This window comes from Etheostoma cragini, chromosome 15 (genome assembly GCF_013103735.1).
Source record: "Etheostoma cragini isolate CJK2018 chromosome 15, CSU_Ecrag_1.0, whole genome shotgun sequence".
Classification (NCBI taxonomy): Eukaryota; Metazoa; Chordata; class Actinopteri; order Perciformes; family Percidae; genus Etheostoma; species Etheostoma cragini.
Window position 1 is genome coordinate 6,470,077 of NC_048421.1, and position 17,793 is coordinate 6,487,869.

Consider the following 17,793-nt stretch of genomic DNA (forward strand, 5'->3'; position numbering starts at 1 on the left):
TTCATACTTCAGTCAGCTGAGTCATTGGAATGTAAATCAGCCTCCTGGAGTGTAGCCTCATAAAGAAGTGAAGTGTGTGTGTGTCAGTGAGAGACAGAAGAGCTCACATCAGTTCAGCTTCAACATCAACATGTTCTCTGTAGCTCTGATGCTGCTGCTGGCTGCTGGATCCTGTGAAGAGCTTTCAGTGGATTCACACTAACACACACATTAGAAACACTGAATAATCAGATGAATGATGAGATAATGTTGATTTGTGTTTCCACAGGTGTGAACAGTATTGATCTCATCCAGACAGACTCAATGGTTGTGCAGCCTGGACAGTCTCTGACCCTCAGCTGTCAGGTCTCAGGTTATTCTCTGACTGATAACAGCTATGCAACAGGTTGGATCAGACAGAGGGAAGGAAAACCAATGGATTGGATTTCCCATCAGTGGGGTGGAGGAAGCCTTTACCAAAATAACGCTCTGAAGAACAAGTTCAGCTACAGCAGAGACACTTCTGCTCTTACAGTGTCTCTAAAAGGACAGAATGTGCAGCCTGAGGACACAGCTGTGTATTACTGTGTATGTCGGCCCACAGTGATACAAACCACCAAGAGACCAGCAAAAATACCCAGCAACCAGCACGACTCAACCACACACACACTTTTTCTAAATGTGAACATTAATAAAGACAGCGCTCTCTAATTTAATACAATTAATGTTTATGGAATTCAATATGTGTTATAAATCTTGTTTTAAAGCCTGTAAAAGATGAGTAAAACGTTTTCCTGTTTCCATGTAACATATGATAACTAACTGCATGTAAACATTATTATACAAAATCCTGTTCATAAGTACAGACCATACATGTTATAATGACAAAGTGAGATAATAATAAAGCATTTTCAGAAATGCTTTTAATGTTGTTGATGAGAACTAAAACTGTACTATGTTTATTTTATTGTGAACTCTCTCAGTGCTATTCTGTTCAAAGTGACTCATGAGAAAACAAAACTTTGATAACAAGATTTATCATAATTAAACGTTGTATGTTAATGTGTCAGATGTCATTTATGTACATTTGAATACATACATGGTTGCGGTGTTAATATTGATACACTTTTTTTTGTTTCCAGTCCAGATGTTTCCTCCCTGTGAGGGGGAGTTGATGCAAAACTCAGATATCTTCCACCTCTACTTATCTGACAGCAGAGAGGAGGACAGAGAACAGTGGACACACAGTTTAACATGATGGACTATAGGACAGGACTGCTGCTTTTAACTCTCTGCTGTGCAGGTGAAGATTTTCCCTAATCTTCATAAACATAGTTTGGAATTGTGTAACAACTAAATTCATGTGATGTTTTTGTTTTATATCTTGACAGGTGTTGATGGTCAGACTTTGACAGAATCTGAACCAGCGACTAAAAAACCTGGAGATTCCCACAGATTGACCTGTACAACATCTGGATTGTCATTTAGTAGTTACTATATGGCCTGGATCAGACAGGCTCCCGGAAAAGGACTGGAGTGGATTGCAAGCATCCACAGTACTAACATTTACTACTCTCAGTCAGTTCGAGGCCGGTTTACCATCTCCAGAGACGACAGCAGAGAGCAGCTGTATCTGCAGATGAACAGTCTGAAGACTGAAGATTCTGCTGTTTATCATTGTGCTCGAGACCCACAGTGACTCGACTTAATTGAGCAGCTGTACAAAATCCTACAGTAATTTTTCTGTGGCTGATGAAACCAAATAATGAAGATGATATATGAACGTAATATTTATTTAATTTATTTTGTACATTGTATTTTTAATATTAATAAATAAATGTTACCTTAGATATAATTTTCATATAATAACCTACCCTTTGTCTCTTCATTATATAACGAGAAATATTTTTACCCAACATAAAACACAGGAAAACACAGTAAAGATCACTTGTTGGTAAAAGTGCAAAAAAAATCACAATGATCTGCTTGACCCTTGTGTTGTCTTCCCGTCTAAATTGAAAATCAACCCTGTTGTTGACACTTTTTGATCAATGTTCAATCTGTTCAATCAATTTTTTTAAACACTTTTGATGTTTAACACAACGTAACACTAACTTATTAACTTTAGTTTTGCAGTTATTTTTGGAATTTATATTCAATAAACCTTGTTTTTAGGAAATTACACCTGATGTTTGATTTTAAAAAGCAGGAATTAGGAATTATTTAGACCAAAATTAAAGGAATGTACGTTGATGGATAATCACGGACTGGAATACGTCAACTTTTACTCAACACTATTTAAAAACCATCTATTTTTTCCAATGCTTTAAATTTGAATAAGACAACCCAAAATGAACGAAAGTAGAGATGTGTACTTGCCAAAGAGCGTTGTGTGGAATCAATCATGTTATTTTGAGTTATTAAAAAGAACACTGATATAGGAAAACGGGTCAATTTGACCTGAGAACAACATGAGGCTTAAATTAAACTACTTCAACTCCTGCAGTAAGGAACTTGTCTTACTTTTTACATTTTGTCACGTTTCAGTTTTTGAGCAGCTGTTTTCCTCTAAAAGTCTCCAAGTTTCTCTGTATGTATGTTTCTTTCAACAGCTGCAAACAATGAAAATGTTAAAATTCTTTTGCAAAACTGATTCTGGCTCGTGTCACTTTGTTTATATTTGCAGCAAGAACGGGCAGTAACCATATGAAAAATAAATGCAGGTAGCATCTACTACACAGCTTGGATCAGACAGCATGCAGGGAGAGGACTGGAGTGATTGTACATGGTGGTGTTGCATCGACCAAATAACAACGATATACTGAAGAACAAGTTCAGTATCAAATTAAGACTCTTACAGTGCCTCATCAGTAGACCTGAACAAAACCCCCTCAGAGCCTGAACACTTGTAACATGAAGCCACCAGAGGAGGAGCCCTCAGACCACTGATGGTTTCAACACCAGCTCACTGTTACAGTAAAGGATGAAACAGTTTTTAGATTTTTTTTTTAAATGGTGACTTATTTACAGTACAGTATAAATTAATCCTCAAAAAGTCAGTTTCTCTTTTATAACATAAAATGGGCTTTGAAACTGAACTTGTCATCCAAAACTCTTTTCTTTATCCATTTCTGCTCAAGGGTTGTTTCTGCTAGCCACCCACAACATTACTGTGCATCGCTTCCTGGTTTCCCAAAACTAAAGAGTGTCCCAAGGCCCAAATCCCAAAACGTGTTTGCATTAATCTTGAATCAGAACCAACTGGTGGTGTTAAAAGTGTTTGCTTTAACTCTTTATTATAGTTAAAGCATTTTGACAGCCCCAGTTTAAATACTTGTTGCTTTCAATCATTGATCCATCATTGTCTGTACTCCCACAAGACATACTGAATTATACTATTAGAACTCATTTAACATTATTTTCCTCTGTGATTATGTAGAAATACAGCTGAATGTTCTTCAAAGGTTTAGATTTGTGCTCTGTGTTTTGCCAGTTTAAAAACCCATGTTTGGTCTAATAATATGGTACATAAGCTTTATTCATATTAAAAACAGCACTTTAATCAAAATTAACTTTAGGAGACATGAGATGTTGTTTACCTATCTCAAGACAACAAGGTGATTTACTAAAATGTTTCAGTACTACAAAAACTGAAAGCATTTTTAATACTTTAGTTTTGTTTTATACATGAAAAATAACATTATTCCATTAGTTTTAATTTGCATTGGACATAAGTGAGAATAAATAAACATTTTCAAATGTTACAAAGTGACTTACAGTAAAAATAAATAAAACTAAAGAACTGGGTAACATCAGGTTAAAAATGTGAAACAAAGTCTAAACGTAGTGTAGTGAGATGATTTGTGAAAACACAAAATACAGTGAGGAGAAAGCTTAAAAAGGAGGAGTCGATGCAAAACTCAGATATCTTCCACCTCTACTTATCTGAGTGCAGAGAGGAGGACAGAGAACAGTGGACACACAGTTTAACATGATGGACTGTAGGACAGGACTGCTGCTTTTAACTCTCTGCTGGGCAGGTGAAGATATTCACTGGTCTTGATTTGAAGTTGTCTTTAAAACATTGCCAAAATTGAAAATAAATGATTATTTTCTTTATTTGACAGGTGTCGAATGTCAGACTCTGACAGAATCAGAACCAACAGTTAAAAACCCGGAGAAACCCACAGATTGACCTGTACAACATCTGGATTTACACTCAGCAGCTACTGGATAGCCTGGATCAGACAGGCTCCTGGAAAAGGACTGGAGTGGATCGCCACTGATGGTGGTGGTAGCAAATACTACTCTCAGTCAGTTCAAGGCCGGTTTACCGTCTCCAGAGACAACAGCAGACAGCAGCTGTATCTGCAGATGAACAGTCTGAAGACTGAAGATTCTGCTGTTTATTATTGTGCTCGACAGCCACAGTGACTGGAGTTGGTTAAGCAGCTGTACAAAATCCTACAGTATTCATTTTTTCAGGCTGGTAGTGCAAGATTTTGAAATATTTTTCACAAAATGCATGTATTTAAACATTTCCTATTACATTTTAGTTGTTTTCATGTTAAGTGGTTTTATATTCTGTAATTTTGTTTTCACATTTGCTTTTATTATAAACTAATAATCCTTCCTGCATTATACACAAACTTGAAACCACATTAAAAACACAATAGTGATCACTCATTAATACAAGGCCCGAAGACAGCCCAACAATCTTGTTGCTGAAATTCAACTACTACAAATACTTTACATTTCTACAAAATAACACGCAATAATGTATCTAAATGAAATGGTGTGGAATCTATGAGAAAAAGAATAATATTAATGTTTCTTTTATAAAATATTCAGTCAGTGTCTAGTTTCTCTCTCCTCTATTACTAAGAGGAGAAACTCAGATCTGCTGTTGTCATTGATCTTAATTGACTGATACTTAAACTCTGAAATGATTCATATTGCACTGTAATAAAAATCAGTAAGTAAATTAAAAAGTGTCAGTCTTTCCTTCACATGCTGTAATTTCATTAAAATCATTTCTTAGGAAAAACAGCTGAAAGTGAAGATCAGTGAGGACAGCATTTTACGTTAGCGTTTACATAAAAAAGTTAATTTACTTGTATTGTGTATGGAGATAACTGTTTCATATAAACTGATAATCCACAATAATATAATAACAATATAGTCATTAAGGAATTATTGTTCTGCTGTAACTGCAGAGAAATGTCTAGACTATACAGCATGTGGAGACAATATTGATATTTTAATGCCATAAAGTTTAACGATAACACTGAACAGAGTCTTCTATTCTCCAGTTAGACCAACGTTGCTTCCTCTGTTTGATTTTATGCAAACTCAGTGACTGTCCTTGTTTCTCAGCTATAAAAACATCACATCAGGCTGTCAGTGGAGTTCACAGCACGTCAGTTTCAACATAAACCATGTTCTCTGTAGCTCTGCTGCTGCTGTTGGCAGCTGGATGTGAGTCTCTCTGGATTTGTTAAAGTCAACAGTTCTTCTTTTGCGTTTTAACTTGATAATTTGTTACAAAACATTTTCTCTTTTAACAGGTGTGAAGTGTGAACAGTTGACACAGCCAGTCTCTGTGACTGTGCAGCCAGGTCAACGTCTGACCATCACCTGTCAGGTCTCTTATTCTCTCAGCAGCTACTACACAGCTTGGATCAGACAGCCTGCAGGGAAAGGACTGGAGTGGATTGGAATGAAATATACTGGAGGTTCACACTACAAAGATTCCCTGAAGAACAAGTTCAGTATCGACTTAGAGACGTCCAGCAACACAGTGACTCTAAATGGACAGAATGTGCAGCTTGAAGACACTGCTGTGTATTACTGTGCCAGAGAGTCACAGTAACACAAACCATCAGTAGACCTGAACAAAAACCCCTCAGAGCCTGAATACTTGTAACATGAAGCCACCAGAGGAGGAGCCCTCAGACCACTAATGGTTTCAACACCAGCTCACTGCTACATTAAAGAGAGAAACAGTCTTAGGTTCTTAATAAAATGTTACATTAACAGTACAATCAATCAATTTCAATAATGTGACAAAACAATCAGTGATACATCATTGAATGCATATATAACCTTTCAAGTGATGGAATAAATTCCCTGATTTAACTACAGTATAAATCTATCCTTTCTCTTCCATAATATCATTATTTACTTTTCATCAACAATCAACCATGTGTTTGTCCGAGATTCAGGTTTCACCGTCTCTTTATGTGAGAACACCTGAACATTTCATCCTAATTTTTACTCATTCATATATACTTCAGTCAGTTGATTCACTGTCATTGGTATGTAAATCAGCCTTCTAGAGTGTAGCCTCATAAAGAAGTGAAGTGTGTGTGTGTCAGTAAAGACAGAAGAGCTCACATCAGTTCAGCTTCAACATCAACATGTTCTCTGTAGCTCTGATACTGATGCTGGCTGCTGGATCCTGTGAGGAGCTTTCAGTGGACTCACACTAATACACACATTAGAAACACTGAATAGTCAGATGAATGATGGAGATAATTTTGATTTGTGTTTCTACAGGTGTGAACAGTATTGATCTCATCCAGACAGACTCAATGGTTGTGCAGCCTGGACAGTCTCTGACCCTCAGCTGTCAGGTCTCTGGTTATTCTCTGACTGATAACAGCTATGCAAGAGGATGGATCAGACAGAGGGAAGGGAAACCAATGGACTGGATTTCCCATCAGTGGGGTGGAGGAGGTTTTTACCAAAATAATGCTCTGAAGAACAAGTTCAGCTACAGCAGAGACACTTCTCCTCTAAAAGTGTCTCTAAAAGGACAGAATGTGCAGCCTGAGGACACAACTGTGTATTACTGTGCACGTCGGCCCACAGTGATACAAACAACCAACAGACCTGCACAAATACCCAGCAGCCAGTACGACTTAACCACACACACACACAGACACGTTCTAAATGTGAACATTAAAGACAGCACTCTCTGATGAGTTAATAAAATGCATGTATGTGGAATTCAATGAACGCTATAAATCATGTTGTGAGGCCTAGAAAAGATGAGAAACACATTTTCCTGTTTCCATGTAACATCTGATAACTAACTACATGTAAACAGTATTGCACAAAGTCATAATCATAAGTAAAAACCATACATGTTATTATGTCAAAGTGAGATGATAATAAAGCATTTTCAGAAATGGCTTTAATGTTGGTGAATAGACCAAAATGTAGTTTATTTATCTTATTGTGAGTGCTCTCATGTGCGGCCTATTCTGTTCAAAGTGACTAAGGAGAACCAGAGCCTTGATAAAATAAATAATCATAATTTAATAAATTTATTTCAACGTTGTTAATGTGTCAGATGTCATTTGTGTATATTAGAATACATACATGGTTCAGGTTGAAATATTGATAAACATTTTACTGAAGCTAAAACATGTCAGACAAACATTAAAACAGCTGATTTGGAGGGTTGACTCTTGCATATTCATTTCCAAGTTTCATCAAATACCTCCAATCCAGATGTTTCCTCCCTGTTAGGGGGAGTCAATGCAAAACTCAGATATCTTCCACCTCTACTTATCTGACTACAGAGAGGAGGACAGAGAACAGTGGACACACAGTTTAACATGATGGACTATAGGACAGGACTGCTGCTTTTAACTCTATGCTGGGCAGGTGAAGACTCTTACTGATCTTAATGTAACATAGCTTTTATTTGTGTCATCAGCTTATTCAACTTGATGTTTTTTATCCACTTGACAGGTGTTGATGGTCAGACTCTGACAGAATCTGAACCAGCGATTAAAAGACCTGGAGAATCCCACGGATTGACCTGTACAACATCTGGATTCACACTCAGCAGCTACGAAATGAGCTGGGTGAGACAGGCTCCTGGAAAAGGACTGGAGTGGATCGCTTTCATAAGCACAGCTAGTTCTCCTATCTATTACTCCCAGTCAGTCCAGGGGAGATTCAACATCTCCAGAGATGACTCCAGCAGTAAAGTCTATCTGCAGATGAACAGTCTGAAGACCGAGGACACAGCAGTCTATTACTGTGCCCGAGAGACACAGTGAGAGACGATAATAGGAGAGTCATACAAAAACTACTTCCTCTTTTTTTTTGCACGACCACTGACATTCCGTTTTTTCAGTATCACTTTCTTGCCATACTGTTGATAAGTTGTCTGTATTACTGTGGTGAAAGTGTGTCCACAGGTCTTCATAAGTACGTGAAGATCATACAAAAATCAACATTTTGGGAACATCTAAAAATAAAAACGCTTCCACATTGTTTTCAGAATGTACACACGTTTTGATTTGACGAAAATGATTGCCCTGTACAGAACCACATCCTCACCAAATCCTGAAATTAACAATTTGTACAGCCATGAAAAGGAAGCAAAAATATTTAACAAATTAAAACATTGTTGACACGTTTGCTGGTCCTACAACATCAGTTTTATCACCAACAGTTTTATGACCAACAGGATGTTTAACAGCTTCTTCCCACAAGCAGTACAAATAATCATTGGACTGTGTCTCACACAGTCACTTACCACCTCCAACCCCCCAACACCTTAACAGCTAGTCACCTGTCAAGTTGATGCCACTAACATTCACTTTATGATGCTTTTGTAATGGAATTAGATGGATGCTGTCTGAATGTTGGATTTTAGCTCTATTTTAAATGTGGTCATTCTTTTACTCGCAACTATTTATTCCTGATTTTATTTGATTCACTGTGACTGATAAGAAAAAAAATTTTTTCTTCTGTGAATGTAAGTAGACCTACTCAGTGAAATGACGAATACAGTGATTCTTGATACTTTTTCTTAGTCTGTTTTAATTATCCTATGACTTGATTGATTGTATTAATTTGTCTGTTCATAGATCTCAGTGAAAACTCTTCACATTATGAAAGAAGCTGTATCTGCAGACGAACAATCTGCAGATTGAAAAGTGTGCTGTTTATTATTGTTCTCAATGGCCACAGTGACACAGGAAGGAGGAACGCTGTACAAAAACTCAACAAGCCAAAAGTTTGCGTTCTGTTTTCACATTTACAAAAATTGACATTTAAATAACGTTTCAAAATCATGAACACATCCAGAAAAACAGTCTCAATAAAACTGCTTAACTCAGACAAGTGTTATTGTAGCTGTGGTGTTCTCTCCTATTCAATTGAGCCTGGGAACATTAACTATTGCTAACTATTGACGACAGAGTGAAGGAAAACCAATGGACTGGATTTCCCATCAGTGGGGTGGAGGCAGAGATGTTCACAAGTAATTTGTTAGAAGTCCAAGTCAAGTCTCAAGTCTTTGAGCTTGAATCCAATTCAAGTCTTAAGTCTCTGAATGGCAAGTTAAAGTCACAGCTCAAGTCTCTGACCATCTAATCTATCCCTATACTGTATAGATAAATTTTATGAATTCAAAGCATGTCCTGTAGCTTCCATACAATCCATACAATACAGTATCAAAATAGGTTGTCGGATAACTTTATGGGGTGTACTTAACACGTCCCTCTAGCTCTCGGACCTAGTGAAATATTAACCTAAGTCTGTCACACCATATGGGTACAACTAGAAAGAGACAATTCGCCTGTTCCCAGAATTAGCACAACACTGCGATGGTTAGGTTGTTACCTGTGACAACATATACTAAATGTAATGTCTTTTTCACTCAAAAACACGTCCAATGATGAATTGGAGAGAATTCAACCTTAGAACAGTTTTATATGACCATGATTACAACACTACAGGTTGTCTGAATGAATGTATAATACTGTGACTGGTCAGTTCTTTGAAGAATACACGAACATCATTAATAAATCAGAAATCTTGATGATTTAAATACCCTAATCAATTGACTGATTGTTCCTGCATAAGGTCATTCATGAGATAATTTTATTCATTGTACGTGAAGTACTACAATGAAATTATGCTTTTTCATGCATGAAGTCATGCATGAATTCACGACAATTAATGTACCATAATTATAAAGTGTAACCAATAGAACAGTGCAAAAATAGTGCCCTTGATTGAACTATGATAAAGTGCTGGTTTAAGAGCCCCTCCCTCCCCATGGTATCCTGATGCAAATCTTCAGTCTGTGCGATGTACTTCTGTCCTGCTGACTGCTCTTGTACTTTGTGTAGAGCATCAGATGTCACATCTCCAGCCTCAGGATGATGAACACACTCACTCTTCTGCTGGTTGCTCTCTCTCTGCCCTGTGAGTTCTCCTGCTTCTTGCTGTTTTATCTTTTCTCTGACAACATGCCAGAAAACTTCCCAGATGACCGTCTCACTTTCTTCTGTGGTTCTTCTCTCTCTTTTATTTCTTCAGGTTGTACAGGTCAGAGTATGGAGTCCATTCCTTCCAGTTCAGTAGTGAAAAAGCCCGGGGAGACTCTGAGTCTCTCCTGCAGGGGATCTGGCTTCACATTTAGCTGCTGCAGCATGCACTGGATCAGACAACCTGCAGGAAAAGCACTGGAATGGATAGGTCGTGTTTACAGTGATGCTAGTGGGACAGATTACGCCAGCAGTGTGCAGGGACGAGTAGAGGTCACCAGAGATAACAGCAACAGCATGGTGTATCTGAGACTGTCTAACTTAAAGCCAGAGGACTCTGCTGTGTATTACTGTGCAAAACACACAGTGGTTAAAGGAAGCAGAAAGGCTTGACAAAAACCTCATACAAATTGTTTTCACAAATACCTACAGGTGGCAGTAGAAAATTAAACATCAGATGATGCTAATGAGAATATGACAGTGTCTCTAATAACCCTCACAAATACATGACCACAATGGAAGCAACAGCTGATGTCATGGTTTGTGACTTGCTGGTTTGTGACGGTTAATAATATTTATGCTTTTGACTGTGAACAGCAGGTGTTGAGAACATATTTAGAAATGTATGCATGATATATCCAGCATGTTGATGGCCCACCAATTGCCGCTGGGCAGAATAAATAAGTACATCTAATTGAAATTGAATTACTTGAAAATAATCTATAAATCAACATCATGAATGATACATGAATCATATTTCCCAGAGATGTGTTGAGTTTGTGTTTGAAGAGGAGGAGTCAATGCAAATCTCTGATCTTTTCCATCTCTACATATGTGTTGCAGAGTGAAGAACAGACACTAAATCACTGACATACATACTCTAGACTGGACAGAGACAACAGGCTTTAACAATGATCAGACCTGATTATTTGGTTGTTTTTCTCATCCTGTCATTTAACTGGGCAGGCAAGAACAAGAGATGTTTTTCTGACAAACGTCCTGGTACAAAGACAACATGGCTGCATTAAAGTAACTAATGAGCTGTTTAAATGTCTGTAGGTACTGAGGGTCAAACACTGACTGAGTCTGAATCTGTGGTTAAAAGACCTGAAGAATCCCAAAGACTGACCTGCACATATTCTGGGTTTGGTGGTGATATTGATAGTGCTTGGATCCGACAGGCTGCTGGAAAAGGACTGGAATGGATCGCTTACATCAGCAGTGCTAGTAGCTACATCTACTACTCTCAGTCAGTCAAAGGCCGGTTTACCATCTCCAGAGACAACAGCAGACAGCAGGTGTATCTGCAGATGAACAGTCTGAAGACTGAAGATTCTGCTGTTTATTATTGTGCTCGAGAGCCACAGTGACACAGGAAGGAGCAACGCTGTACAAAAACTCAACATGTCAAAACAAGTCAAATCTTTGCTTTCTTCTTTTCTCATTCACATAATAAGCTTCAGATCAACATTATCAACACATTTAGAGAAAGAGTTTTACTAAACTGCTCCATTCAGACAGGCTTTATTGCAGCTCCCCCAGATGTAGTTGAAGCAGAAAATATTCTGTTATTCTGTCGATTCTGTTACAAATATATCTATTTGTCTGACTGTATGTTTGACCTGTTAGACAATTTGAGATCAAAAACAAAAGGAATTCAAGTTTTTTTTAAGCTTGCGATAATGACATCATGTGTCAAAAAACATTTCATAACACAATTCCAAGCTATGACTTGAGACAGGACACTTCTTTTATAGCCTGTCATTGTCCTTCTCTATGCAAAGTGAACTTCCTCACAGTCTGCTATAAAGACTTGACATCATGCTGCTGTTTATTATTGTTCTCGATGGCCACAGTTACACAGGAAGGTGGAATGCTGTACTAAAGCTCAACAACCTAAAAGTTTGCTTTCTGCTTTTCACATTCACGAAAAAATGAAAGTTACATAACATTTCTAAATCATGAACCCATTCAGAGAAACAGTCTCAGTAAAACTTGTTTATTCAAGATATGTGTTATTGCAGCTCTGGTGTTCTCTCATATTCAGTTGAGCCCAGGAACATTAACTATTCTGTTAATCTTAATGCAAATGTGATTGTTTTTATATAACTCTTATGACTTGTGTTTGAAGTTTTGTAAAATAAAATAAATAAAACAACCTTTTAGTTATTATTTTTAAAACATGAATATCATGTGGAAAAACACAATTTTAAGCTTTACTTGTGACAAGACAGTCCACCCTTCTTTTATAGCCTTTCAGTGTCCTTCTCTATGCAAAGGGAACTTCCTCACCGTCCGCTATAAAGACTTGATATCATGCTGTTAGTTGCAGCAGAAGAAGAGAAGCTCCCATCAGATCACCTTCAATAGCAACCATGTTCTCTGTAGCTCTGATACTGCTGCTGGCTGCTGGATCCTGTGAGTCTCACTGAGGCAGAGACACTGACAGTATGATCACAGCACACTGACTGCTCACTGTTAGTACACTGATTCAACATATTTTCCTCCACAGGTGTGAAGTCGGAACAGTTGACACAGCCAGCCTCTGTGACTGTGCAGCCAGGTCAACGTCTGACCATCACCTGTCAGGTCTCTTATTCTGTTAACAGCTACTACACAGCTTGGATCAGACAGCCTGAAGGGAAAGGACTGGAGTGGATTGGAATTGCAGTTGGATCCACTACATTCTACAAAGATTCACTGAAGAACAAGTTCAGTATCAGCTTGGTCTCTTCCAGCAACACAGTGACTCTAAATGGACAGAATGTGCAGCCTGAAGACACTGCTGTGTATTACTGTGCCAGAGAGCCACAGCAACACAAACCATCAGTAGACCTGAACAAAAACCCCTCAGAGCCTGAACACTTGTAACATGAAGCCACCAGAGGAGGAGCCCTCAGACCACTAATGGTTTCAACAACAGCTCACTGTTACAGTAAAGACAGAACCTGACATATTTAGCAATGAAAAAGTAAAAGTAATGTATTTTGGTTTAGTATAATATTTACAATAATATTAAACAGGTGGATGCATTTTCCAAAAAGTGTCTTCTTTGTTGGATTAACAATATTTATGTGAATGACAGATTCGGCTCATAACTGTATTTTTAAAAGCTCTTAATTTTCCAACCTTGTTCACTTCTTGATTTGACTAAATAAATGTATATTTGTTACAAATAGATCTTAATTCATGAAATCCACTTACTGAAAATGGTCTCTTGAAGACTAATACACACATAAGAAACCTGAGTAGTAGAAAAATGATGGAGATAATATTGATTTGTGTGATTGTCTGATACATCATTGTCTGTACTGTACAAGACAGACTGAATTATACTATTAGAAATTGTTTAACATTACCTCACCAGTGATTATGTAATAGAGCTGAATTTTCTTCAGAATTATAAATTTCTGATGTGAATTTTGGTTTAAAAATTAATGTTTGGTCTAATAATATGTCCTTAAGCCTAATTCATTTGATACACAGCAATATTTTCAAAATTAACTTTAGGAGATATGAGATGTTGTTTACCTATCTCAAGCCAACAAGGTGATTTACCTACTACATCAACTGAAACCAATTCATAATGTACATATTACATAATTCCATTATTTGTACATTGCACTGAACAAACTTGAGAGTAAAGAAACATGTCAAAATGTTATAAAGTGACATACAGTAAAAAAAGGATTAGGTAACATCAGGTATGTGATGTGTAAAAATGTGAAACAAAGTCAAAATGGTGAGACATATGGTGAGATGATTTGTGAAAACACAAAGTACAGTTAGGGCAAAGCAAAAAAAGGAGGAGTCAATGCAAAACTCAGATATCTTCCACCTCTACTTATCTGAGTGCAGAGAGGAGGACAGAGAACAGTGGACACACAGTTTAACATGATGGACTATAGGACAGGATTGCTGCTTTTAACTATCTGCTGGGCAGGTGAAGATTTTCACTGATATTTGTTAAAAAATATTTTTGAATTGGGTAACGACTACATTCATGTGATGTTTTTCATGTCTTGACAGGTGTTGATGGTCAAACTCTGACAGAATCGGAACCAACAGTTAAAAAACCTGGAGAATCCCACAGATTGACCTGTACAACATCTGGATTCACATTCAGTGAACACAGCATGCACTGGGTCAGACAGGCTCCTGGAAAAGGACTGGAATGGGTTGCCTATATCAGATATGACAGTGCAAGCATCTTCTACTCTCAGTCAGTTCAAGGCCGGTTTACCATCTCCAGAGACAACAGCAGACAGCAGCTGTATCTGCAGATGAACAGTCTGAAGACTGAAGATTCTGCTGTTTATTATTGTGCTCGACACCCACAGTGACTGGAGTTGGTTGAGCAGCTGTACAAAATCCTATAATACATATTCTTACTGGGCTGATAAAGACTAATACTGGTGATGATATAAGAAAATTATATTAATATCATACATTAATACTATATTTTTATATTACTACTTTCTACTCTCTTTTTTGTTCCCTACATTTTACATTACATTTCATTGTTAGATAATACGTTACTCTTTGTCTCTCCATTGAATAACGTCCTGTTTTCCTGAGAAAAATTCCTTAAGATTAAACACACAACAACACAACAAAGATCACTTGTTGGTAAAAGGCCACAATACAGCACAATGATTTGGTTACTTAATTTAAACTGTTTCAACTCCTGCAATAAGAGACTTATTAATAAGAACACTTGTAACATGAAGCCACCAGAGGAGGAGCCCCCAGACCACTAATGGTTTCAACACCAGCTCACTGTTACAGCAAGGAGAGAAACAGTCTTAGGTTCTTAATAAAATGTAACATTAACAGTAGAATCAATCATTTTAAATACTTTGACATAACAATGAGTGATACATCATTGAATCTATACATAACCTTTTAAGTGATGGAATAAATTCAGTTTTTTTTCACTTCAGTATAAATCAGTCCTTTCTCTTCCTTTATATCATGATTTACTTTTTATTAACAATCAAACATATGTCTTTCAGAGATTGACGTTTCACGTTCTCTTTATGTGAAAACACTTGAACATTTCATTTTCATTTTGATGTATTGAAATATTCTGTTGGCAGCTGATTTACTGTCATCAGTATGTAAATAAACCTCATAACAACCTCATAAATAAGTGAAGTGTGTGTGTGTGTGTGTGTTTGTGTGTGTGTGTGTGTGTGTGTTTGTGTGTGTGTGTGTGTGTGTTTGTGTCAGTGAAAGACATTTACATGTTCTCTGTAGCTCTGATACTGCTGCTGGCTGCTGGATCCTGTGAGGAGCTTTCAGTGGATTCATACTAATACACACATTAGAAACATTGAATGATAATATGAATGTTGGAGATAATGTTGATTTGTGTTTCCACTGGTGTGAACAGTATTGATCTCATCCAGACAGACTCAGAGGTTTTCCAGCCTGGACAGTCTCTGACCCTCAGCTGTCAGGTCTCTGGTTATTCTCTGACTGATGACAGCTATGCAACAGGTTGGATCAGACAGAGGGAAGGAAAACCAATGGACTGGATTTCCCATCAGTGGGGTGGAGGAGACTTTGACCAAAATAATGCTCTGAAGAACAAGTTCAGCTACAGCAGAGACACTTCTCCTCTAAAAGTGTCTCTAAAAGGACAGAATGTGCAGCCTGAGGACACAGCTGTGTAATACTGTGTTTGTCGGCCCACAGTGATACAAACCACCAACAGACCTGCACAAATACCCAGGAACCAGCACAACTCAACCACACACATGTTCTAAATGTGAACATTAATAAAGACAGCGCTCTAATAAATGTAATGTTTATGGAATTCAATAAATATACATACATTAATCATGCTAAAAGCCTATAAAAGATGAGAAAAACATTTTTCCTGTATTTATGTAACATCTGATAACTAACTACGTAGCGAGATGATAAAGCAATTTTCTAATGAGAAACACATTTTAATAACCCTTGTTTTTTTAACGTGTCAGATGTTATTTGTGTATTATTAGAATGAATATGGTTTTGGTGTTAATGTCGGCTAAAATCTTACACAAATTAAAACGTGTCAGACGAAGGTTAAAACAGCTAACTTAGAGGGTTGACTCTGTTTCATTAAATATCTCCAGTCCAGATGTTTCCTCCCTGTGAGGAGGAGTTGATGCAAAACTCAGATATCTTCCACCTCTACTTATCTGACAACAGAGAGGAGGACAGAGAACAGTGGACACACAGTTTAACATGATGGACTATAGGACAGGACTGCTGCTTTTAACTCTCTGCTGGGCAGGTGAAGACTTTCACTGGTCTTAATTTGAAGTTGTCTTAAAAAAATTACGAAAATTGAAAGCAACTGATTATTTTCTTTATTTGATAGGTGTCGAGGGTCAGACTCTGACAGAATCTGAACCAGCGATTAAAAGACCTGGAGAATCCCACAGATTGACCTGTACAACATCTGGATTGTCATTCAGTAGCAACTGGATGGCCTGGATCAGACAGGCTCCTGGAAAAGGACTGGAGTGGGTTGCGAGTAGCTATGACAGTACTAACATGTACTACTCTCAGTCAGTTCAAGGCCGGTTTACCGTCTCCAGAGACAACAGCAGACAGCAGCTGTATCTGCAGATGAGCAGTCTGAAGACTGAAGATTCTGCTGTTTATTATTGTGCTCGACACCACAGTGACTGGAGTTGGTTGCGCAGCTGAACAAAATCCTACAGAACTCATTCTTTGAGGCTGGCAGTGACAAAGCTTAAAATGTTGTTCATAAATTGTATATATTAAACATTTTACATTACGTAATAGTTGGTTTCAGGTTGTAAAGTTGTTTTATATTCTGTCATTTTATTTTCACATACACTATGTTTTTATTATGAATTAATTGTCCTCCCTGCATTAAAAACACAATAACGATCACTCGTTGATACAAGGTCCAAAGACAGCCCAACAATCTGGTTGCTGAAATTAAACTTCAAACTACAAATATTTTACATTTCTACAAAGTAATACAAAATTAGATATGTACTGTAAATGATATGATATGGAATCTATGAGAATTTAAAATATTTTACTGTTTCTTTCATAAAATTATTAGAGGACAGTTATTGTCTAGTTTCTCTCTCCTCTTTTACTAAAAGGAGAAACTCAGATCTGTTGTTCTCATTGATCTTAACTGACTGATACACAAACTCTGAAATGATTCATTTTGGTTTCTAATAAAAATCAACAGGTAAATAAAAATATATCACCCTTCCTATCACATACTTTTAATTTTACCAACAATATTTTTCAAAGAAAAGAGGTGAAAGTGGAGATGAGTGATGATAGCATTTAATATTATTGTTTAGAGTGACATTACATGTACTGTGTACAGAGATAACTATTTTATATAAAAAACATTTTTAATGTTTAAAAAAAAGAATAATAATATAGTCATTAAGGAATTTATAAGTGGAGACAATATTGACAGTTTAATGCACTAAAAGTATTTGTACCTAACTAGTTATGAAGAAATTAA

General features: G+C 37.1%; 1 protein-coding gene and 7 gene segments (V, D, J or C); all 8 read left to right on the forward strand.

Annotated features, from left to right (window-relative positions):
* The first annotated feature begins 109 nt into the window (after positions 1 to 109).
* LOC117957880 lies at positions 110 to 705 on the forward strand. The segment is given in 2 exon segments: positions 110 to 173; positions 269 to 705. Coding segments are annotated over 2 exon segments (465 nt in total).
* Positions 706 to 1,195: 490 nt separating this feature from the next.
* On the forward strand, positions 1,196 to 1,791 carry LOC117957898. The segment is given in 2 exon segments: positions 1,196 to 1,282; positions 1,371 to 1,791. Coding segments are annotated over 2 exon segments (357 nt in total).
* A 2,155-nt stretch (positions 1,792 to 3,946) lies between these two features.
* The window catches only part of LOC117958146, a 141,947-nt gene continuing 128,100 nt past the window's right edge, over positions 3,947 to 17,793 (forward strand). Inside the window, exons 1-2 of the mRNA XM_034894412.1 lie at positions 3,947 to 4,019; positions 7,741 to 8,046. Of these exons, the coding sequence (XP_034750303.1) occupies positions 3,971 to 4,019; positions 7,741 to 8,046 (355 nt within the window). The 5' untranslated portion in view covers positions 3,947 to 3,970. The remainder of the gene's footprint in view (positions 4,020 to 7,740; positions 8,047 to 17,793) is intronic.
* LOC117957885 lies at positions 5,362 to 6,756 on the forward strand. The segment is given in 3 exon segments: positions 5,362 to 5,457; positions 5,547 to 5,841; positions 6,705 to 6,756. Coding segments are annotated over 3 exon segments (372 nt in total).
* Positions 10,082 to 10,930, forward strand: LOC117957882. The segment is given in 2 exon segments: positions 10,082 to 10,215; positions 10,330 to 10,930. Coding segments are annotated over 2 exon segments (387 nt in total).
* LOC117957892 lies at positions 11,151 to 11,705 on the forward strand. The segment is given in 2 exon segments: positions 11,151 to 11,243; positions 11,337 to 11,705. Coding segments are annotated over 2 exon segments (366 nt in total).
* Positions 12,595 to 13,163, forward strand: LOC117957881. The segment is given in 2 exon segments: positions 12,595 to 12,695; positions 12,790 to 13,163. Coding segments are annotated over 2 exon segments (402 nt in total).
* Positions 14,074 to 14,659, forward strand: LOC117957895. The segment is given in 2 exon segments: positions 14,074 to 14,220; positions 14,307 to 14,659. Coding segments are annotated over 2 exon segments (363 nt in total).